The sequence below is a fragment of the Fusarium sambucinum genome, chromosome II (genome assembly GCF_050947815.1).
Source record: "Fusarium sambucinum isolate potato_lamoka chromosome II, whole genome shotgun sequence".
In the NCBI taxonomy this organism is placed as follows: domain Eukaryota; kingdom Fungi; phylum Ascomycota; class Sordariomycetes; order Hypocreales; family Nectriaceae; genus Fusarium; species Fusarium sambucinum.
The window spans coordinates 8,206,977-8,228,662 of NC_139293.1; the positions used below are offsets into that span (position 1 = coordinate 8,206,977).

At 48.8% G+C, this 21,686-nt stretch overlaps 11 protein-coding genes across 11 annotated transcripts; 5 read left to right on the top strand and 6 right to left on the bottom strand.

Annotated features, from left to right (window-relative positions):
* Positions 1 to 20: 20 nt before the first annotated feature.
* On the bottom strand, positions 21 to 1,207 carry FSST1_009605 (mL50 family ribosomal protein; the record flags this gene model as incomplete). The annotated part of the gene is made up of 2 exons (XM_083226595.1): positions 21 to 350; positions 401 to 1,207. 2 exons carry the CDS (start codon positions 1,205 to 1,207, stop codon positions 21 to 23), a joined length of 1,137 nt encoding a protein of 378 aa, XP_083085566.1.
* Positions 1,208 to 1,461: 254 nt separating this feature from the next.
* FSST1_009606 (putative MFS transporter) lies at positions 1,462 to 1,967 on the top strand (the record flags this gene model as incomplete). Its single annotated transcript, XM_083226596.1, has 2 exons — positions 1,462 to 1,522; positions 1,576 to 1,967. The coding sequence occupies 2 exons, from the start codon at positions 1,462 to 1,464 to the stop codon at positions 1,965 to 1,967; spliced, it is 453 nt and encodes a 150-aa protein (XP_083085567.1).
* Positions 1,968 to 2,303: 336 nt separating this feature from the next.
* FSST1_009607 (3-deoxy-7-phosphoheptulonate synthase ARO4) lies at positions 2,304 to 3,656 on the bottom strand (the record flags this gene model as incomplete). Its single annotated transcript, XM_083223897.1, has 3 exons — positions 2,304 to 2,569; positions 2,619 to 3,398; positions 3,608 to 3,656. 3 exons carry the CDS (start codon positions 3,654 to 3,656, stop codon positions 2,304 to 2,306), a joined length of 1,095 nt encoding a protein of 364 aa, XP_083085568.1.
* A 2,720-nt stretch (positions 3,657 to 6,376) lies between these two features.
* Positions 6,377 to 7,349, top strand: FSST1_009608 (uncharacterized protein; the record flags this gene model as incomplete). Its single annotated transcript, XM_083226597.1, has 2 exons — positions 6,377 to 6,472; positions 6,543 to 7,349. The coding sequence occupies 2 exons, from the start codon at positions 6,377 to 6,379 to the stop codon at positions 7,347 to 7,349; spliced, it is 903 nt and encodes a 300-aa protein (XP_083085569.1).
* Positions 7,350 to 8,092: 743 nt separating this feature from the next.
* On the bottom strand, positions 8,093 to 8,974 carry FSST1_009609 (cytochrome oxidase c assembly-domain-containing protein; the record flags this gene model as incomplete). Its single annotated transcript, XM_083226598.1, has 2 exons — positions 8,093 to 8,658; positions 8,713 to 8,974. The coding sequence occupies 2 exons, from the start codon at positions 8,972 to 8,974 to the stop codon at positions 8,093 to 8,095; spliced, it is 828 nt and encodes a 275-aa protein (XP_083085570.1).
* A 2,132-nt stretch (positions 8,975 to 11,106) lies between these two features.
* On the top strand, positions 11,107 to 12,166 carry FSST1_009610 (60S ribosomal protein eL13; the record flags this gene model as incomplete). Its single annotated transcript, XM_083226599.1, has 4 exons — positions 11,107 to 11,207; positions 11,310 to 11,457; positions 11,542 to 11,700; positions 11,774 to 12,166. The coding sequence occupies 4 exons, from the start codon at positions 11,107 to 11,109 to the stop codon at positions 12,164 to 12,166; spliced, it is 801 nt and encodes a 266-aa protein (XP_083085571.1).
* Positions 12,167 to 12,479: 313 nt separating this feature from the next.
* On the bottom strand, positions 12,480 to 14,561 carry FSST1_009611 (armadillo-type protein; the record flags this gene model as incomplete). The annotated part of the gene is made up of 3 exons (XM_083226601.1): positions 12,480 to 13,996; positions 14,052 to 14,306; positions 14,354 to 14,561. 3 exons carry the CDS (start codon positions 14,559 to 14,561, stop codon positions 12,480 to 12,482), a joined length of 1,980 nt encoding a protein of 659 aa, XP_083085572.1.
* A 746-nt stretch (positions 14,562 to 15,307) lies between these two features.
* Positions 15,308 to 15,825, top strand: FSST1_009612 (import motor complex subunit PAM16; the record flags this gene model as incomplete). Its single annotated transcript, XM_083226602.1, has 2 exons — positions 15,308 to 15,310; positions 15,412 to 15,825. 2 exons carry the CDS (start codon positions 15,308 to 15,310, stop codon positions 15,823 to 15,825), a joined length of 417 nt encoding a protein of 138 aa, XP_083085573.1.
* A 1,293-nt stretch (positions 15,826 to 17,118) lies between these two features.
* Positions 17,119 to 18,475, bottom strand: FSST1_009613 (uncharacterized protein; the record flags this gene model as incomplete). The annotated part of the gene is made up of 2 exons (XM_083226603.1): positions 17,119 to 18,286; positions 18,345 to 18,475. 2 exons carry the CDS (start codon positions 18,473 to 18,475, stop codon positions 17,119 to 17,121), a joined length of 1,299 nt encoding a protein of 432 aa, XP_083085574.1.
* Positions 18,476 to 19,155: 680 nt separating this feature from the next.
* On the bottom strand, positions 19,156 to 20,067 carry FSST1_009614 (uncharacterized protein; the record flags this gene model as incomplete). Its single annotated transcript, XM_083226604.1, has 1 exon — positions 19,156 to 20,067. The coding sequence occupies one exon, from the start codon at positions 20,065 to 20,067 to the stop codon at positions 19,156 to 19,158; it is 912 nt and encodes a 303-aa protein (XP_083085575.1).
* A 641-nt stretch (positions 20,068 to 20,708) lies between these two features.
* FSST1_009615 (uncharacterized protein) lies at positions 20,709 to 21,539 on the top strand (the record flags this gene model as incomplete). Its single annotated transcript, XM_083226605.1, has 1 exon — positions 20,709 to 21,539. The coding sequence occupies one exon, from the start codon at positions 20,709 to 20,711 to the stop codon at positions 21,537 to 21,539; it is 831 nt and encodes a 276-aa protein (XP_083085576.1).
* Between the last annotated feature and the right edge of the window lie 147 nt (positions 21,540 to 21,686).

The following is a 21,686-nucleotide window of genomic DNA, read 5'->3' on the forward strand; positions in this document are numbered from 1 at the left end:
TTTTTTTACTTCTCTTCCCTTTAAGCCTTGCCAGTTAACCAATCCCTCTCCTTATTCTTACCGTATCCCCCTGTTCCAGTAACAGGCAGATCACGCTTCCTCAACTCCTCCTCAATGACCTTCCATCGACCAACCGAGATCTCACGGTCGATGGGTGTGACTCTCCTGCTGTGAACTGTGACGTTGGGGAGCGCGGTGAGAGCCTTTTCCTCCTCGAGTACCTCGGCTAGCTTCTTGCCGCGCTTGGTGATGGTTAGTGCGACGGTGATCAGCTCGCGTGGTGTTTTGGCTGCGGCGAGCTTCACGTCGGGGATGAAGTGGCCGGTGAGTTGGTAAAGACGCTTTCGGACCTGTGTATTGTTAGACATATTTTCTCTTTGTAAGATATTGGAGTACTTACAGCAAACTTGAGGTGGTCATTGTCCAGGGTAACGGTCTTCCATGAGGGGTCCAGAGCATTAGCCATCTGCTGGGCCTCATCGGCGGAAATTTCAACCCTCTCCTCAAACTCTCTAGCCTTGAGCTTCTCAGTCACAATGCGGAAGTGAGAGCTCAGCTGAGCGTTTCCATTCTCGAATAGAATGCCAGCGGATAGTGTTCGGTCCAGGTGGGCCCTGTTTCCAAGAGGCCACTTCTTCACAGCGTACTCCTCAAGGAGACCTCGCTGCTGGTATGAAAGCGCCTCAACCAGAGCTTGACGCAGATAAACCTCCAACACTGCCTGGTCCTTCACTCGGTCTGCCTTGCCGAAGCCTCGGAATTCGCTCTCCTCGCCCCAATGGCCGGGCTGCTCCCACCACGTCTTGAGAGTATCAATCTCCTCCAGATCCTCAAGTGAAGTCGCGGGCGTATATCCAGTATCAACAGCCCCAATCTCATTCTCAGTCAAAGCCTCGGAGTTGCTGGGCGGCAGGACAAGGCGAGTGTTGCGCACAGGCGAAGGTCTGCGGTCGACATTTAATAGTTCCTTGGCCTCATCGGGCAGATTCGTGGGTTGTTCCGGCTCGGGACGCTCGTTATAGGGATCCGCAGCACCAGGAGCATCGCCCTTCCAGAGCTGCTTTCGGATCCATTGTGCCTTGTTACCGAGAGCGTTGACGGGTGTTGAGGTTGAGAATGTGGCGCGGGCGACGAAGGGGATTCGGTTGACGGGGGCTACTGCCGACGGTAGCGAGGCGAATGCGCCTACTCTCGGTATTCGAGGCATTGTGAGGTGGTGAATTGGAGGGTATCGGAGGTGACCTGAGGTCGAAAAAGGATTCGTGATGGGGTCGTTGGTTAGAGGTATAACTCGATATGGAACTTTTTCCAGTGTGGTAGTATTGACCAATAAGAGTCTACGAGGCTGAGGTGGATACTGGGGTCTGACCCACCCATCGTCAACTATCGATAGCCTCAAGTGATTGACGTGCGACCTCCCATGTCATATAAGCAACAAATCACAGCTGCATAATAGCCGAAATGGCACGAATATCTCTGTTTATTCTCCTCCTAGGGGCACTTATCTCTCTAGCAGCAGCATGTACGCGCAAACTCCATGGCAAGCCCTTACAATAGCTAACGTATTCCTCCTAGCCGCGCCCACCTTTTGCAAATGCACATGCTTCAAGAACAGCACCATCATCCCTCTCGGCCCCAAAGACGAGTCCCTCCGCCGTTCCGTCGTCGATATCCCCACAGTCCAGCTCGAGCCACGCTCAAAGTCAAAATCATGCTCCGAATGCACCAAGGCCTTCTGTCTCAAGCAAGGCATTGACTTTTGTAAAGACGCGACCGAGGAGGATGTCTCTACTATGTGCTTCCAGCGCGACAGCAACAAGGACAAGATTATTGTTTGGGCATTTATCGTTGGGACTGTCGGGCTACTGGGCTGGGCTGCTTTCAAAAAGGTTGTGGCAATGCGGCAAGGGGGTGCGTTTCCAAGACAGGGTAGCAACTATGCTCCCATGCAGGGGAACTTCCGATGAGTTTATGAATAAAGCACTATATCAAACTTGTCTTGGTTGAACCAGACGCGACTTGACGGCCTCGGATATTGGGTAGAAAGGCCTTTCGGCGTTGGCTGGGATTCCATCGATTTAACATGGGGTTGACCCCCTATCATAACTACTAGTACAGTTGGATCATTCATGAATTATGTTTCAAACCAGACCAGGCATCGTGACAATTTTAATACACCCTATGTGCGCCGAGTTTTTCCACCTTCTGACCTTTCCTACCAGGTCTAATCATTAACTCCCAGTTTATACCATTTTCAATGCCGAACTCTTCGCTCCCCTCTACGCCGCAACAGCAGCATCCGTCTAGGAGCTGTTGAGCTCGCGACGAGTGCGGACAGCATCAGCCAAGTCCTCGAGGACGGTGACGGTGTCCTCCCAGCCAATACAAGCATCAGTGATGCTGACACCACGCTTGAGACCAGCAGGGCCCTCGGCGGGGACCTTTTGGTTGCCCTCACCAATGTTGGACTCGATCATGACACCAACAATAGCCTTCTCACCCTCACGGAGCTGGTCACCGACGACCTTGGCAACCTTGGGCTGGTTTCGGTGGTCCTTGGAAGAGTTTCCTGTTTCAAGTTAGAATTGATAACATCAAAGGGGAGTTGTCAAACATACCGTGGGAGCAGTCAACCATGATGGCCTCCTTCTGCTTCTTGTCCTGGAGGACCTTCTTGGCAGCCTGAACGCTCTCCTTGTCAAAGTTGGTACCCTTGGTTCCACCACGGAGAATGACAAAGCAGTGCTCGTTACCCTTGGTTCGGGTAATAGCAGCAAGACCCTGCTTGGTGACACCCATGAAGTGGTGCTGAGCGGCGGCAGCGCCAATGGCGTCAATGGCAACACCAAGACTACCGTCTGTGCCGTTCTTAAAGCCGACGGGGAAAGAAAGACCAGAGGCAAGCTCACGATGAAGCTGAGACTCGGTGGTACGGGCACCAATGGCGCCGACAGAGATACAGTCGGCAAGGAACTGAGGAGAAATGGTGTCAAGCATCTCAGTGGCAATTGGGAGACCTTGTGTGGTCAAGTCAACGAAAAGCTGGCGGGAAACACGAAGACCCTTGTTGATCTTGAAAGAGTTGTCGATATCGGGATCGTTGATGAGACCCTTCCAACCAACGGTTGTTCGGGGCTTCTCGAGGTAGGCGCGCATGACGATGCAGAGATCGTTGGAGAGTCTGTCAGAGAGCTCCTTGAGTCTGGAAGCGTACTCCTGGGCGGTAGCAGGGTCGTGAATGGAGCAAGGACCGACGACGACGAGAAGTCTGTCGCTTTGGCCGAGAACAATGTCGGCAGCATCTTGACGACCCTTGATAACGGTGTTTGTGGCCTTCTCGGGGAGAGGGATCTCGGAGGTGAGGAGAGCGGGAGGGATCAAAGGATCCTGTCCGAGGACTGGTTTGTGTTAGTCAATGGACTTGATGTGTTGTCGTGTATGTGCGAGAGGTGGATGGTTGAAGCATTGGCGATATAGGACAACCGTTGAAGCTTCGCAGTTGTCATCTCCATGGCTTGCCCATGAGAGAGGTCGCCACGAAGCATCATGAGTCCTCTGCACAATCCCAATATGGGTCGAAGAAACAAATTCAATGGCAAACACTAACCTCTGGTATCATCGGCAGCGATGGTAGTCATGTCGACAGCTGAAGGCATTGTGAATATGTGAGCTAAGTTGTTCCTGTTGCAACTAGAAATTTTGATATGGAGGGGTTCGAATTACCTTTGGGCGGGTAGTGGTATTTAGATTGGACAGTGTGTAGCTCCCACGGAGTAGGCGATGGATTGGTGAGTCAAAGTTAACTTCAAGATAAACGCCACGAGGCTGAATTTGACAAGTTGATGCGAGCAAGTTTGAAGTAACAAGCAGACGCAATTTTTTTATCCTTCTTTCTTGGGTGACTCAAAAGTTCTGGATGCATTCAGGCCAGCCCAGCGTAGCACCGCACCGGAGGAGCTTCGGAGGGGAACCCCACCGAGGGGTCTTTGAGCAGGCGATTTTTTTTGCAGGGGACATATACAAAATACATTAGATTCACTACGTCAGGGTTCTAGAATTTCACAATTATCAATGGTCTAAGCTCAATTGGTTCCGATTTTGGGTCCGCAGAATACCAATTTCTCGGTTAGACGAGGTGATATGAAAAGACTTGATATCATTAGAATATCAGCTTAACCAATGTGATATAGTTAGACAATGTAACTACCGCCTATGTCGGAGGTTGGGTTGGTTGTAAACACAATATGCATGCAAGGAACGGATGATCACTTTTACCGCCACATGTTCTACCCATTCCGCACGAAAGGGTGCAACCTCCACAAACCTGTGAGAGGTCATCATGCCGTGTATTCACTGTTGTACTGCATTAGCCTTTTCTTTACGAGTTGTAAAATACGATTGGTACAAACAAGATTCACGTATCTTGAGGCTATATGAGAGCCCATTCGACTTGTATTTACTTCTAATTAGGTCCATAAAGACTTTGGTTTTGTAGATTTCCCATTCAGGGTCCAAGGGTCTGGTCTAGGAGGCTAGGGTGTACCGTAACAATCGTAGTGTTGTTTATTCTCTACCAATAAACGCGTCCGAGAAAACAACGTGAAATAATATGCGATAATCTCTCTCATCCCTTGATAGGTAATATGAGCAATTCGCCTTCGTAGGATTTGTATCTAGAAAAAGTGGAATAAGGGAGATATTCCTGGTGACGTCGGCAAGCAAGAATATTTGTGTCAGGGTCTGTTGGTATCGTGGCGGCTTGCAAATCTCCCCACGTTTAGAACTTGTGAGGTTCATCAGTTGCACAAAGGAATGTGTGTCGCCAAGCAAAAGGGGGGATTAATGAACCACCAAAACATGGGAAATTACGTGGGAGGATGCATCAACCAAACCAATGCTACTACAAACACAAGGTGTCACAAGATGAAGAAAGAGTTCGTGTTTGTTCACTGAAGTAAATGGTTCCTTTGATATTATCCATGATTTTCGTATGACACTACCCTACAGCACGGACCGGAAGGTCAATCACCGAAGAGTCTAACCAAGCGATCTGAGCCAAGTACAGAAGTTGTCTCAGACATCCGAATCAAATCAAGAAGCCCGTTGCAACGTCTCAGAACAAAAGTAGACGGAAAAGACGGGAATCCAACCAAGCGAAACACGACTGAAACCTAACTAGACATTCAAGTTCCGTTGACAACATGTCTACTCGACTCTCACGACCTGTTGAAATGTAGTGAACCGTGTTACGTCTGAGCCTCGTACTGCGGATCTGTTGGCCCGTGAGACCCTTGTTGTTAGCCCAGGCTGTTCACTGAGCCCAGTCCAGCCTGGCCCAGCCCGCCTCTTGACCTACATTTGCTTTTCTCGTGATGGAGAGAGAAGATAGCATGACAAGCATTACAAGACAAGCCTCGTGTCAAGGGTCAATTAGATCATCGTTTTCCCTCAACAAGGGATCGCTCGGGTTCTCGGCGACCCCACGAGGAGAGTTGTAGGAATCCGATCGTCTGGTGAAGTGAACCGAACTCACGCCATGGCGTTGTTGGTCTCCATTCATTGACAAACTTTGGCCTTGTCTGTTTTTCCACCTTGATTCACTGACAGAACCAACCCAACCAACCCCTTTTCTCTTTTCTCTTTCCCTTTGACTTGGCAGTTGAAGTCAGTGACGTTCACTCTTTTTCATCATTCAGCTTTTCATCAACATTTCATTCTTTGATTCATCATTAGTTGCTGTGCAATTTGACTTTACCCTTTGTTTACTTTCCATCCGATACAAAACGGTTTCTTCGCTTCACCCAACGCCGAGACATACCCTCAAATCGAGAATAGCATAGACCGCCTTATTTCCCCGCTCCTTCCATTGTCTCAGTGATAGCCAGCCCCAAAAGACGCCCCAGCCTCTCAGGCTTCTCGCTCTATCTGCCTGGCTTACTGCCTGCGTTCCAAGCTTCCCCTCCGTCACAGCCTCCGATCCACTATCCGTGACTTCCCAGTTGCCATCCTTGATCAAGGCCGCCACTTTCCTCGTGAACTCAACTCTAACCCAAGCCCAACCTCTTACACTTGCTTTGTCTATCGTTGACGTTGTTCTATTCATATTCTGTCAACAGCATCACCATCAAACCCAAACTACTTTTTTTGATCTGACTTCCATCACGCATCCATCGCCTTACATCGGATATCCCCGCGAGCACTACTACTATACGACTTTCCCGGGGGACCTTTGACTGTATCCACCCGCATTGATACGCAGGGTCCGATAGCAAGGTCTACATCACTTGATCGATCCAGCTCGTCGGACAACTTGTGCAATTTCAAGACATCAACATCAACAACGAGTAACAAATAACCTGCATCAAGACAAGACAAGATGTTTGCCGCACAGCAGCATCCCTTTGAGCGAAAACGGGGTCGGGAAGAGGAACAGCTCGCTGCGAATGGCATGAGCTTCGGTGAGCACCGAAATGTAAGTTGACCAACCATCATGGCAATGATAACCAGCAGGTTTTTTAAATACGAAATTCTAACTTTCGTAGAAACGACTTCAGTGTCTTCCTCTTCGTGCATCTCCTCGAACTGCACAACAATGGCTACCCGATTCGTCTATGCAGTCTTCCAACATGGCTTGCCAGGAGTTCCAACAAACTAACTTTTCGCAATGGCCGTCAACAAACGTGACGCCACTAAACCATGGATATTCAGACATAGACATGATGCAAACAAATCAGATTCAGCAACAACAAACGGACCGATTGAGCATGATGCAGTTGGAGTCTGACAACTCCAACGGGCGCATGCCTACTCCCATTCAGCCCAGCTTTGCCGCACAGGTTAGAGGCCAACAGCCAATGACAGCCCCGCCCAACGGCGTTGCAAACCTTGGACATCACAACACCGGCCTCAACGAAGATCAGAGCGTTCCTCGCACAATGGCTGGAGGATGGCACGCCGTTCAGAACGAACGACGCCTCCCCTCGCCCATTTCCGAAGGTGATGATTCCATGGTATGCCAACCCATCACCCCTATCACGGTACAGTTCAATCATGAGAACATGTCTCCAGGCATGGGGCATCCCAACGTGAAAATTCAGCCATCGCCTCCTCATGACGTGGAACACCATATGATGGATGCAGAACCGATCTGCCCAAGGCAGGCGGCCGATGGCGAAGGTGACCCTACAACACCTTCTCCTCGACGGGGTCATATTAGAAGTCGACACACCGTCAACAACTGGACATGGCAACCCGGCATGAAGAAGAGTTTTAGCATCGGATACCGATCAGACTGTGACAAATGCCGTGACAAGGTTCCGGGTCATTTCAACCACATTATCGTTTCCTAGGAGGGAGAGGACATTATCGTGGATCGCGAGAAACATCCTGCTCTATAGGATAGTGTGAGGCCACGCAATTGGAGTGAGGAGAGACAGGAGCGCGGAATTGGTTATCGAAGCAGGGGTCTGCAAAACAAGGCCCGCAAAAAGGAAGTGCGCGAAGCCTTCAGTCTACGAATGGGTTTTGCCAACGCTTGAAGTTTTTGGACTCGACACATCAACAGCTCGAGTACATACTATCCGTGTGGCTCCGGGCTCACACTAGACTCTTGGCGAACTTCGCTGGACACTGACAGCAGAGGACGATCTTTTATTTTTTACTTTGTCAATGGCGTTACGGATATGGGAAGCGGCTATAACAGCATTTGATCATTCAGGGCACAATTCGTTGCCCACAAGGAAACAGGGATTTGGAAGTTAGCGAAACGATCGGTATTAGACCGTCAGGTATAAATGGAAATACCACAGTAGCAATAATGTCGATATCCATAATGGAGCTGTACAAAGCTCAATTATACAAACATATCGAGGATCATGGTGATACTGTTTAGTCGCTTTGGTATTGAATAGATGGTAAAGTAAAGTAGGGCTTTGCCTCACACCTAATGGTACATACAAGATGGTCCCCCGACGCCGTCTAATGCACTGCCAATCTACACATATGATACACTCCTTTTGGTTTCCTCCGCTGCTGTCAGCTCTGTGTCCCTCGCATTGCTGCCGTTTGCCTTTCCAATTATATTTTATACAGTTTACCAGAACTTCCACCATGACTTGCCAGAGGCTGGCACAGGTTGTGTTCCCAGTCTGTCTAGAGGGCCTCCGATTTTTTGGTTTTCTCGCTCAGTCTGAATTGCTTGTTCCAGCTTCGCTTGGCCGTTGGCAGCCAAGTTGCTCAGCTGTGTCTGTGCCGCGGCCAATCCCTCTGTCGCTTGCTCCTTGATCTCCTCCGTCTTCGATCCACCTCCTAGCACACCGGAGAAAATTCCCAGCACGCCCTTGCCACTTGATGTCTTCGTAGTGCTCTCCTCGGTCTTGTCCTGGAATGTGGGCTTGATGTGCTCCTCGAAATGTGTGCGGTGTTCGGGGGCGCCAAGCAGAGGTGGTAGCTTCTCGCCTCTTGCCTGGGCTGCTTGGTTGGCCTCCTCGACGAGGAGAATCTGATCCTCGGTTGCTTCGCCCTTGATATAAGCGAGACGGGCCATAGCTAGCTCGTCGGCTTCGAGTAGCTTCTGTGCTTCGACCCATTCGGCTCGGCGGGCGCGGTTATATTGAACCATATCGACGACGGAGTATACGGAGACAATACCTGCGACAACTATTTTCTGTCAGTAAGTTTTTCACTGCCTTGTATCTCGTCATGGCATCATACGTGTGAATGTCACAATTCCTCTTATAGTCCATCGATGCGCAAAGTCAAAGAATTTCCTTGATGTGTCGAGGAACCTATCCGTCTTGCTAACTTGAGCACGCTGAGCGGCAATATGAGCCTGGCGCAGTCTCCTCACGCGCTGCTCGGGTGTCTCGCCTGGGATGCGCGCTGTTCTTTGGGCGGTTTTGGAGGTTGCGTGGGGGATTGTGGACGTGAAGCGGGTGGCGTCCTTGACGCTTCTGGGGCCTATCTTGGAAGCCATTGCGTAGACCAGTTTCCTTATTCTCAGTCAAGAGCTAGTAAACAGAAAGCCGTTCAATTATGCGGCGGTCGTCGTGGGGTGTCGTCGTCGAATTGAGATACGGAGTGGGAAGTGGTGTCATGAGATTTTTCGGGTCGTTAAACTGGCGTGCAGAGTGGAATTGTGGGGTTTTGATTGGTGCGGAGTAGGTTCGGTTCAGAGGAGGTGGGCTGTAGCCTGTAGACAGCATGGAGATGGTTATTGAGATAATGACGATGATGTTGACGATCAATTATTTTTATTTATTTACGCTGCGAATGATTGATGGTGATGCTATCGCGGTGGTTGAGGTACCGCCTAACGGCGCCCGCACTACAAAGGAGAATGTACGAACACTGCTACTGTCTGGTTCATGAAATCGCACATCATCAAGCACAGAAGCAGAGGTGACTTTAATACAGCCCGCTACCCTAGGAAGCATCTTGAAGATGATGCCCTAGATGGAACACTCGCTGCGCGCTGCGGTGAGATCGGCGGCTGCTACAGTAGTATGTATGCATCGACTGCAGGGCCTCATTTGTCGCGGTTCTACAGCAGGACGAGCAGGTTCTAGCATCACGGGCAGCAGACAAGCAGCATTTAATTAAACGGGAAGCATCGCGAGTTCAAGTTACGGCATCAGAGGGCACATCACGATCAAACAACTCTTCTTCATGAGACGGCATTAAGCCACCAACATAATGAAAAGTGAGGTTCAAAATCAAAAATTCCGCCCCCTATGGCCCCGAAGGACAATAGAGTATGGAAACGACTCCGCGATGTGCAATGCAGGCCTTCCATACTGAGAAAGCCAATTTATGAGCTGGCCTTCTCGGAACAAGGTAAGTATGAAGAGGAAAGGAAAAAGAAATCGAAAGCAGGCGACGAAGGCGGTGCTTTATAGGTTTTTTGGGGCCCTCTTTGGTGCCTTGAACCTCAGGCGCGCAGGGGCTGGGAAATTGCTACCTTTGGCAGGGACCACCAAGGTTCGGCTGCCTAGAATTGTGCAAGTGTACGACTGGAGGTTCTTTCCACAAAATTGTGTTTTATCTGCGATGTTTATTCAGGTGAAAACAAGCTTTTGGAGTGTGTTTGTGTTTAAAGAGGAGACATTTATTACTAGCGTCGCGACTGCAGATAATAGTTGGAGAAAGACTTGGTTGTACAACAGCTGGATGCTCTCTGGGTATCGGATTGACTTGTCGCATTGGATAAGGCTTCTTTAAAAGTTTCTTTATTAAAGATATGATGATATAGTGAACTTTAATGCTCAAGGGGTCATTGCACAGACTATCAGAATGGCAACAGTGGGCTCAATGCAGTCTTCACATAACCATCAATCTGAGCCAACATGACTGCACTTGGTCATTCCATCATATGTTTTTACAGGAGCAACTGTTACAATGAGTGAACCCGTAGATATTCACCACAACTTGCATCTTCACGCGCGCTTCGTCTGTGCGAAAAGAAACTGTCTTTTGACCTGACTGTATTTCGAAAAGTCCTTCTCGGTAACACCAGAAACAATGCAACTTGGGAGTCAGACTGGCCTTGGCCAAGAAGGACTCATGCTCCTGGCTTGACTCGAGTAAAACATGACTCCTGGCAACATTATACAATTCGGAAGGTTCTGCCGTACCTGCGTTTTGTCGGCTCATCATACCCCCATTGGTAAGAACAACTATCGACCCAAGTTTCCTGTAAGTTGATAGTGGCATCTGCCTCAGAGATACAATGGCTGTCCCTTGGATTGAATACCTACAACGAGATCCAGGCTATCGCGCAAGAGTATAAAAATACGCTTTCTCAAGAGTGTAATCTGTAATCTGTCTTCTTCTTCTTCTGTATTTGGATCTACGCACAGCAAACAAATACTATTCAACTATCTTGTCCCAAAGTGTTGGACCTCATCCCTTCAAACTCTCTTACAGTTAGCGGGCATGATTCTCCAATGACAACAGCCAGCTGCTTCATGACGTCTCCACAGTTCTAGACCTGTAAATCTGAATTAGCAACTTCCGCTACAACGTTTTCCCGCACAAAATTCGAAATTTAGAAGCCCACCTACACGTGATCCGCTCCTTCCCGCTGGACTCGCTAACCACCCCCCACCAATGCAGAAGGTAGGGCTCGAAAACCCTTCTAGGAATTTGACAAGCCTCAACCCTCCGAAATTTCCACGCCTCACGACCCCGACAACGACAATCGGAGCACGGTAAGCAGACAAAATGGTATGGATATATGCGCCCATTGTGATGGCGATGAGATGATTATCGCCATCATGTTTGCCAACATTCGCTGACCTGCAATTCTACAGACGATCCGGTACAACCAGAAGCTCGTCAGCAACCGTGAGCAACACCCAACCCGATGAACGATATGACACCAAAGAACACGAGGGACTGACTCCTCGAATAGATTTCCGCAAGGATTGGCAGCGCCGGGTTAAAACCCACTTCGACCAGGTATGGCGACACCCCGACGAGAAAAGCGATGATTCGATTTTTCGGAAACTCTTCAAGGCGCACAAATATTAACTGTTGGAATAGGCCGGCAAGAAGTCCAGGAGACGTGTCGCTCGCAAGGCCAAGGCTGCTGCTCTTGCTCCCCGTCCTGTCGACAAGCTCCGACCCGTTGTCCGATGCCCTACCATCAAGTACAACCGTCGTGTCCGCTCCGGCCGTGGTTTCACCCTGGCTGAGCTCAAGGTATGAGAGTATCTGAGTCGAAAACAAACGACTCGAAAAATACCCAATTGTCCAGATCTGACTTTCTCTGCAGGAGGCCGGTATCCCCAAGGCTTTCGCTCCCACCATCGGCATTGCTGTCGACTTCCGCCGCCAGAACCTCAGCGAGGAGTCCCTTGCCGCCAACGTCGCCCGCCTCAAGGCTTACCAGGAGCGACTGATCCTCCTTCCCCGCCGATCTAACGCCCTCAAGAAGGGTGACACCAAGGCCGACGCCTCCGTCGAGAAGATCTCTCAGGTCGCCGCCGCCTTCCCTATCGCCCCTACCGATATCGCCTTCAAGGAGATCTCCAAGAGCGACATGCCCTCCAACATCGAGGCTGGCGCTTACCGAACTCTCCGTGTCGCTCGTGCCAACGCCCGATACGAGGGTGCCCGCCAGAAGCGTATCCGTGATGCTGCCGAGGCTGAGACTGCCAAGAAATAAACTTGCAAAAAGGGAACAGGTGTTTGAGGGTTTTGCTCTTTATGTCATTGAGGCATGGGCACGTCGGTTCGAGGCTCTGATGAAAGGCTTGGCCTGGGTTGGAGGAAGGATACTCTAGGTCCAGCTCAAGAAATTTATTGCATGATCACCGGCTTTGTTCTGTCATAACTCGGTCAATGGATGCATTACGTGCATATGGTGTCTGCTTGTTAAAAGTTACTTGTTATGATTTCAATTTGGTACAAGCTCCGCGTGATGTGACTTTATGTTTTCATTTTGTGTGCATCCATCTATCTATATGCCGATAACTTGGCTACTCATCTGCCTTCTTTCCTAACAACTCCGTTCCTTGTCTAATTAAACTTTGTAGTCGGCTCACTTGGGCTGACTCGAGGGTTTCTCCATTCTTGACAATTTCGGTGCACAGCACCAGACAATTCTCTCTATCCACCTTGGCCATGTTGGCCTGCTGCTTTGGGTCGACCTGTTGGGGTTCCAGAGCAAGTTCTTCAGGAATAGCTGGAGGAACTTCAGGCATGCCACCCTCGATTTGAGGTGTTTCGTCGGATGCAGTCTTGCCAGTGATTGCAAAGCTTAGAGCATCCATGGCTCCAGATACGTCGAGTGCCTTTGCAACAACATGTGCGCCATCGCTGGAGCGTGACAGAAGGGCAAAGACGAACCATGCTTCAGACCTAAGAATAGGCCATTTCTCCTGTGTAATGAGGAAAGAGAGAATTTCGGAAAGATCGTGCTCGGCATAGAACAGGCTTCTTGATTGAGTTTCTTCCTTCTCAGAGTTCCATCCTGAGAGGACTTCGTTTACGGGCGTGGTGTGGAGCACACGGCACACAGTAGCGACACTGCGGGCAGCCTCAAGTCTAGTTGGCTCCGTATCGGAACGACCAAATAGAGAGATGACATCGTGAACAGTTGTGTGATTCTTGAAAGACCCTTCAACCTCCACGGTTCTAGGTGTTGTGATTCGACGGACGTTGTCAGGGGAGTTGACAAGAAGTAGGCGGAGCAAGGACACGGCCGAGAATTGAACTTGAGGAAGAGTGTCAATGCTCAATATCCGTGGTACACTTGCAGGCTCCAGCAGTTCGCCCAGCACCGATTTGTTCTGTGCCGGAATGGCAAGGTTCTTGAGGAACGAAAGTGCTGAATGAAGAAGTTGGGCATCGGTAACTTCAGTGTTGGAGAGGATGGCCATGAGAGGAACATGAGCCTGATGCTTCTGTACGAAAGCGGTAGAAGCCTGGTCTGAACGTGAAAGGTTGCCAAGAGCTAGACAAGCCGCTGACTGGAGAATAGCATGAGGTTCCTTCAACCACTTCAGCAGAGACTGAGGCACAGAACTCTCAAGGGGATAGAGGGCAGGGAAATAATCGCTACCAGTCAAATCCGCCAGTGTAGTGAGCAACGACGTGCAAAGTTGACCCAGCTCCTTGGCTGTATCTTCATCATCAAGCTCCGCATCGAACTGAGTGTGTGCGATGTAAAAGGCCTTGACAAATACATCCACCTGCTTTGACTTGAGGAGCTGTTCTTGAAAGGATTCGTTCGCGAGGTAGCTCGCTGCGGTAGACACAAGAGCCATAAAATCCTCAATGTCAGAATTATGATCAGAGCTGGTGGCGAGCTTGAGGAGAGTAGAGACTGTAGTCGGGTCTGCGACAGTTGCCTCACCGTCGTGGGTGATGAGTAGAGCCAGGATCTTGCAGAAGTAGGTCACCAGAGGGCTGTAGTCCGACAGGTTAGGGGATTGAAGCAGAGCAATTAGGTGGCTGCTGAGTCTTGACTGCGATGCGAGAATTTGGGCAGGTTCTGAGAATTTCAGTTTCGAGTTCTTCTTCTCCATGCCGTCGGAGAAGCAACTTACCGTAGTCCACGAGGACATTGTAAAGAACAGGAATCAGGTATGGAACAAGATTCTTGTCCTGCAAATGGTTGATGAAAGAGATTATGTACTTTCCCTCCACAACACGAGCTCGGTTTGCATCCGTATCAGCACAAGAGTTTCCAGTGACGCGCAAAGCTTGTACCTTGACACCATGGCTTTGTTGTTCCTCCGAAGCCAGGATGTCAAGGAAGAATTCGAGAATGCCAGAATCTCCATATGGTAGTCTCCAAGCAACTGAAACCAGGTTAGCAAGATTCAGACATGCGGTTAGTATAGCTTACCGTCTCGACTTCCGTCACCAAGTGCTTTGGCTGTCTCTTCTAATGTGGAAGAATCCTGTGACTTGAGAGCTTCCAGCACTGGTGAGAGTAGTTTTGTCCTTCTTGAGACAGCATCTTGAGCTTCGTTGGCAGCGTCGTATGCGTCTGGTGCAGCTCCACTGCCTTCACGCTGTAGCAACAAAGCTACGTCTTGGGGAGTTGATGCCATGATATATCCTTTAATGGTATGTATGTGGTGATGTTGGACACTTCTAATTGTTGTCAGTTATCCTACCCTATAAGACATGCAGGGCTGTAATTTGCTTACAAAGGAGGGACAATTTTGCCAATTTGGACTTGTTCTTATGAAAGAAAAATATGTCAAGACTTATTCTATTTTTCAAGAATATCTTGGATTATTTTCTTCCTTCGTAGTTTGAGATGTCTCATTTAATGACTTTTCTTGCGGTCAGCCAATACCATATCCTATCTGCCCATTCCTGTGAGCTCCATCGCGGGGCACATTTCGGTGAAGCTCGGTGGATCACGGTGAAACCCCCACCCTAAGGGTATCAGAAAAATAGGTTGACCGCTGGAATCATGAGAGACGAAATTAGTAGGTCACTTTATGCCCTTTGGGCTATAGTTCTTAGACTACTTATTTTTATACCATAAGATTTAGGAGGCCATTTTCCTGCTACCCAGTAACCTCACCCTGTCTCTCGGCTAAAATTCGGAAGGTCTTTGGCTACCGGCGGTTCGGCGGGTGCAAAATTCCGACCTCGGAATGATCCGCAGCCAAACCCAACTTTGCTTTGCTGGGGAAAAAGTCTCGAGCAGCGCCATCAAGATCCGATCCTCCTCCTCGTTGCGAACGAGGGCCACTTACGCTATTTCAACGTCGCTTCCTAGCGATACCTCCACCTTGATCCCTCCGACACTCGATTTCTCTTCCATTACCATATTTCTCTCACAATGGTATGCTAACTATGCACTTACACACTCTAGCCTACCATGACATTTATGTCTCGATTCGCCGCCTTCGATAAATTCGCCCGCTAACACTTTTGGTTCCCCAGGCGCACAAGTTCGTCGTCACAGCCTTCTTGACAGGCTCCCGAATCCTCGGTCGATCCTTCGTCGCCGCTTACAAGCAAGCTCAAGCTGCTTCCGCCTACCAGCGCGCCCAGGTCAAGGCCGGCAACTCCACAGGCGGTGCTTCTCTCTCTTCAGGCATGACCCTCGATGAGGCATGCAAGATCCTCAATGTCAAGCCCCCTGCCGGCGGACAGGCCAACGTCGAGGAGGTGTTGAGCCGTTACAAGCGACTGTTTGACGCCAACGAACCCCAAAAGGGTGGCAGTTTCTACCTCCAGAGCAAGATTGTGAGAGCAAAGGAACGATTCGAGCGAGAGATTGGACCTATACGGGAGAAAATGGAGGCAGAGGCCGAGATCAAAGAGGGCTTTAAGCCCAAGGTCTACAAGGACTAGTCTGACGTTCCCTTATATGTTTGGGTAGTGAAAGACTGAAGGCGAAAAAAAAGCGACACAACACACTTGTACGATTTGATCTTGGAGTACGACACCTTCAAGTATGTGGCCTCGTAACGGGAGTTTTGAGGAGGGTTTTCGGAGAGGGAGGGAGTTCCTCCACGTATACATGTACATCTTCACTCGACTGCGGCATGGCACGGCGTTTATTGGGTTATCGGTGGCGTGATGAGCCGCTCGAGGTTGGTTCTTAGACGAAAAAAAGATACAGAACAGACGACCTATGCTATCTTATGTTTAATACAACTGTACGATATTGAACGGAGCACATGGGACCACTTTTTGTTATAAGTGAGATGGTGGCATATACAGCAATGGACGGCAAGTCATGACTTTCTGACGACATGAGAGGAGAAATGATAGTTCTGCCAGCGATGTATCTCCAGACTCAACATCTTCACAGATATTATAACCCCTCGATCGAAATGACCAAATACAGGTCGCATTACCTCTAATGCCAGATCGCTGTTTATTCCATATAATATTGGTCTGTAAAGACAGCATGGGCTTGGGCTGCCGTGTTGATCGACTGAAGTTCTTCTGCAAGGGTGCGTCCTTTTGCAGAAGCCTTTCTTGACGAACAACTTGGCTTCGGATCTGCCATGGTAAAGTCAAGATTGATGAGACGACTCTAGCGGGATTCTCATGAGGTTAATTGGTATCCAATCTACTCTGTAGTCAGTCACCGTTACTTATTCGGCTGCGCCTGGGCTATCTGTTTCTTAATGTGAGGTTTCAGCTTGGGCCAGAGTCTGGCAAACTCACCCCCAGTGATTTACTTAGACTGGGGACGTCTGAATAAGAGTTACCGAGCCAGATTCAAGGTCTTCAAATGTCAAACACTTTATCAATACACACGTCAACGGCCAGGGCATCTACCATACATCAGTTAGGTCAGCTCTTGTCGTCGATGCGCCAGAAACCGTCAGTTATGACATCCCGTCTCATATCAGCCCAGCCCCTGATTGATTCAGTTTTTCTCACCATGAAAAATTGGGGTTAATTAGTAGTTATAATATTGCTAACATTGCCATAAACCTAGCTTATTCGCACTTTAACTTATACTGCGCACTCTGTCATCTTCCCTGTCAATAATCCCTATGCTCTTACTCCTGTCTGCCGACGCAATCCGACCGTCATTCTATCTCAAAAACACAAAGATAAACGATCCCTATTCTTATCAACCACCAGAGGAACTTTCAATCATCCACAGTTATGACCAAAAAGACAGACTCAAAGCCAACCAATCGGACGTGCACTATCCGGTCTCACTCCTGGACCGGGCTGGCTGTATACACTCTCACTATACTGAGAAGGGCCAGGTTGGGGAGTGTTTAGTGCAAAGTTCGGGCTATTAGGTAGAGGAGTCATGATTGCTGGAGAGTACGTAGCGCCAACAGGCCGACGGGGAATTGAAAACCGGTTCGGCGAGTTATCGATAGGCCTAGGAGCACTGTATGGCTGCGGCGAGAGGTATGGGTTCGCAGCAGGCTGAGTTTTTGCATTCGCCGAACAGGGTGAATTAGTAGCAGGTCGAGTAGTATACACATTCTTCGGCCGACTGATATCATCCATGGCGTGAACTTCAGGGTTGCGTCCAGGTGCCCTCATCCACATCCGCATAGTCTCCCCCCATTCCCTGCTATACGGCGACTGGCCACCCGAGGAAGTATTGGCAAGCCAATACGAACGGCGTTGACGATCGGGTGTTCGAGGTTCAGGGGTTGAAGGAGGGACCGGAGGAGGGGCAGGAGGAGAGGCAGGAGGAGGGACTGGAGGCCGGATTGGAGGTAGATGTTTTCTGAAAGGATGGACGATAGTCGGCCTGGACTTTCTGGCATGCTTCCTCTTGTAGTGCCTGTAGCTTAACCAGGAGACGACAATGAGTAAGCCCAAGAAGATGATTCCTCCTATAATGCCACCGATTATAAAGTCTGTCGTATCCTTGGACTTTTTCTTGGGTGTCGGAGCTGCAGTTGGCTCCAGAGTTGCAGTCGGCCCTGGGGCTGCAGTTGTTTTTGGAACAGTTGACGAGGCTTCAGTTGGCTCTGAAAAGGCTGCCGATGTAGTCTTCCCTGGTATGGTACTTGACTTCCCCTCAGGATTCGGTAGAGTCCACCATACAAGAGGAAGGGATGTAGGCTTGGTAATATAGACCGTCGTTGAGACCCTTACAGTATAGGTCTCTTTTTGAGGTAAGACAGGCTCATCCGGCTTCTCAGTGGAAGTAGCGGGTTGACGAAGTCGCGTAGACCATTCAGGAACCTCAGTTCGGAGAGGATTAGGCCATGAGAATGTGCGACCCTCGATTATGATAGGTGCTTCACCCTGAGCTGGGACATCCGGAACTGTGAGGGCTCTGTCGATTCTGGAGTCATCCTTTACAGGTTTGGGATAATAGCTATCGGAAAAAAACATGTTAGTAGAACATTTAAAGAGTGATGCTTAGAACGACTTACTGCTCTTCATCTAGTACATCTTCAACCTGTATGTCAGGGCAGTTATCTTTTACAGCCTTACCTCCGATGATGCAGTAGCGGGCACTTGACAATGTCGCCATAGCGACATGAAGGAAACTTCTTCCAAGCATGATTTCAAAGATTCGATCTTGTCTAGAAAAGATTGTTGGAAATAGATAGATAGATGAGATGAAGTTGTAGAAATGTTTGGGTTGAAGAGTGAAAGCTGATTTCCAGAGGACGAAGAGAACATGTTCACGCGGGAAGGGAACCATTTTATTGTTTGTTGCGACTTGAACTCTGTCAGACAGAGTTTCTAAATAGACTCACGAACGAGGTTTGAGTGAATGCATGTTTTTTTGCGTCAGTTGTTTGCTGTATCGTGGGAGTGTTTGTCACGTCACACGACTATACATAGAACAGAGATTCTGCGCAAGTATGTTCAAATAGAGTCTTATTTAGAGGTTTATGAAACATGTATACAGAGAGTAGGTGTTTTCTCTTCACTGTTGATTGTAGGCGAGGCAAGTCAGATCACTTCTTTGGGGGAAGTTGTGATTTGGATAAGCTGAGGTTTGACATTAATGCGCGGGTCGCGATATAAGTCAAGGTTTATCAGAAAAGATTGATAACAATTCCCAAACTCAAAGTCCATGTTTTCACGCGCCAACCAAACCTTTTAATAGCCCTACCTACAATTAATAAAAAAGTTTGGTCTTGCGCCCCAAGTTCTAAAGTACCAGAAACCATGATGCAAAGTCAAATACCATTACCGAGAGCCCATCACCCTCTGCAACAAACACAACAAAACTCAAATCCAGTTATCGTCACGCGCCTTTCCCTTGCCTTTCAGATCACTGTAATTCTGCTCCTCAGCGAACTTTGACCCCGAAGCTTCACTCGCAGTCTGTCTGACTCCCATCTCATACTCTTCATTCTCACCCTTCCAGTAGTCGGTATAGCGAGGCGGCGGACTTGCGACACTATCAGGTCTCTTGATGACTTCTGTTCTTACCACATTCTCCTGTGAATGCAATGATGGTGGCATGGGAGTCGGTCGCGAGTCATCTGAGTGTGACCACCGAGAAACGCCACCGTTGCGGATTGTGATATTGACGTTGTTCTGACTATCTGATGGTGGAGAAGGACGCCGACGTCGCCAGATAGCGTAGAACACTGGGACGCATAGCAGGAGTACTAGACTTATGGTACCGACTATGACGCCAACTAGCTCGACGGTGCTCAGATAGGATTTGGAGGATGGCGCAGCGGTAGAGGTGACAGGAGGAGGTGGTGGTATGTCAGTTGGAGGAGGATTGAGACTGGTTATCCAGACGGTGCTGGGTGGTTGCGGTTTAATGCTTGGCTCAAGGGTTACTATTGACCCGAATTCATGGGTGATGGTAGACAGGAGGATGTCAGATACAATCTCGTCGGCTGGTCGGTTTGCGACAGGATTGTGAACCGTCTTTGTTAACGTCAGAGGTTCGTCGGATGTCGACATGTTGCTCGTGGATTGTGTCTCGCTGGCAGTTATTGTATCCCAACCCTCGGTAGTGTCAATGGTGGTAACTCCGATGACAGTATAGCCAGAGGACAATCCCGTTGACGTAAATGTGTGGTTATCCTCCTCTGCCTTGTCAACGTTTGGGAGGTAGTTCCTCTCCTTGACCAAGCTGTTCCTCTTCTTCTTGTCCAAGTGAGCGTTTGAAAGTATGGGCATCATATGTTGTTGTGTTGGACTCTTGAGTAGTATATTGGAGTATGCATCAAAAAAAGTTCTTCCAAAGTGAAATATTTTTGACTTTAAGTATATACTGGCCAAGCTAGAGATAGACTGATTCAAGGCGCTTCTTGAATAGTCAACCGTGGATGCGCTGTCGGTCTTTCTGGGCTGTTATTAGACTACCAGTTTCTGGATATATCTTACGGTGAACGATATGACCAAATCAACAACAACAGCTTGTACTACATCAAACAAGCTATCATGGGATACCTGATTCACTGTGATAAGACGATGTTGTCGTTTTTTTCGAAAAAATGCGTCTAATCGCATCCTGACTTGACCGTGATCGTCAAGAGTGTCGGTACAGCAATCATCATACTTGACTACTAATCAATGCCTTGATACTACTTAGGTCAATATTAGATGTTTAAATGACCAGGGATAAAGTGTTAGCTTTTGCAATTTATTCTACCAACATTTATAAATTCTTGACTTTCGCCGTTTCTCAAATAGCCTAGCCACAGCTCCTCGTACACTCCGGCATCAAACAGTACACGGTTTCAAGCAACACATACAATCATACCGAGTTCTTATAGGAAAGTTCGAAGAACAACATTCTCTACACTCAGCATCTGGATATGGAGAACCACGAAGATCCGTCACTCGATGACTCGACAGCATCGCCAACCCAACACAAGAACAAAGCTCGTTCATACGTCGATGCGACTGGCAATCTCTACAGTACAGTTCCTCCAGGATGGACGCCAGTTGTCACTGTAGAAGGCTGGACAAACGTATTGACAGAGTCCGGCAAGCCAGTCACAGCTAAACGAAACCAGTTGACGATCATCGAGGAGATCGCGACCACCATAGTTAGCGACGAAGGACCTTCCCCGGGGAGTTCCCGACCAGGTTGGGGTTGGGTGACTGAGAGTTCAACTTACACAATAGATATACCGACACAGAGCTCCTCGACAGCTCATACCACGACTACGAGTAAATCGGCAACAACTGGAAGCGTCACTATTCCGTATAGTATAAGTCTTAAGCCTATAATTCCACCGTGGTGGAGCCAGTCATATACAAACACATTGACGAAAAGTGCTACTACCACGGAGTCAAGCCAAGTCACAACAACCCTTGACAATACATTGATCAGTACGACAAGCAGCACCTCATCCATCGCAAGCTCAACAATCTTACCATCCGCAACCGCGTCGGCTGCTCCAGAATCCTCTTCCCCATCCGTCGGAGAATGGGTTGGGATAATAGTTGGCTCAGTCTGCATGCTTGTACTGATCATCATGTTCATTCTCTCTTTCTGCTTTCGAAGCAGGCCCAAAACGCCCACCAGAGAGAATGCGAATAATATCAATATTAGACTTGATAATGGGCCGTCTAGAGATCGACCGCTCGCGGAGACTAATCCGGGTGCCATTCCTGAGGGGTGGGATGATATTCGAGTGTGATTGCTAAAGAGGGTGTTGTTGACTTGGTAGAGGTGGACGAGATATATAGATAGCGGTTATTAGTATGAAATTTCGCAATCATACAGCTTCTCACATTGATTGTGGCATCTAGCCTTGTTGTAATTATACAAGTCAAATGATAGTTCA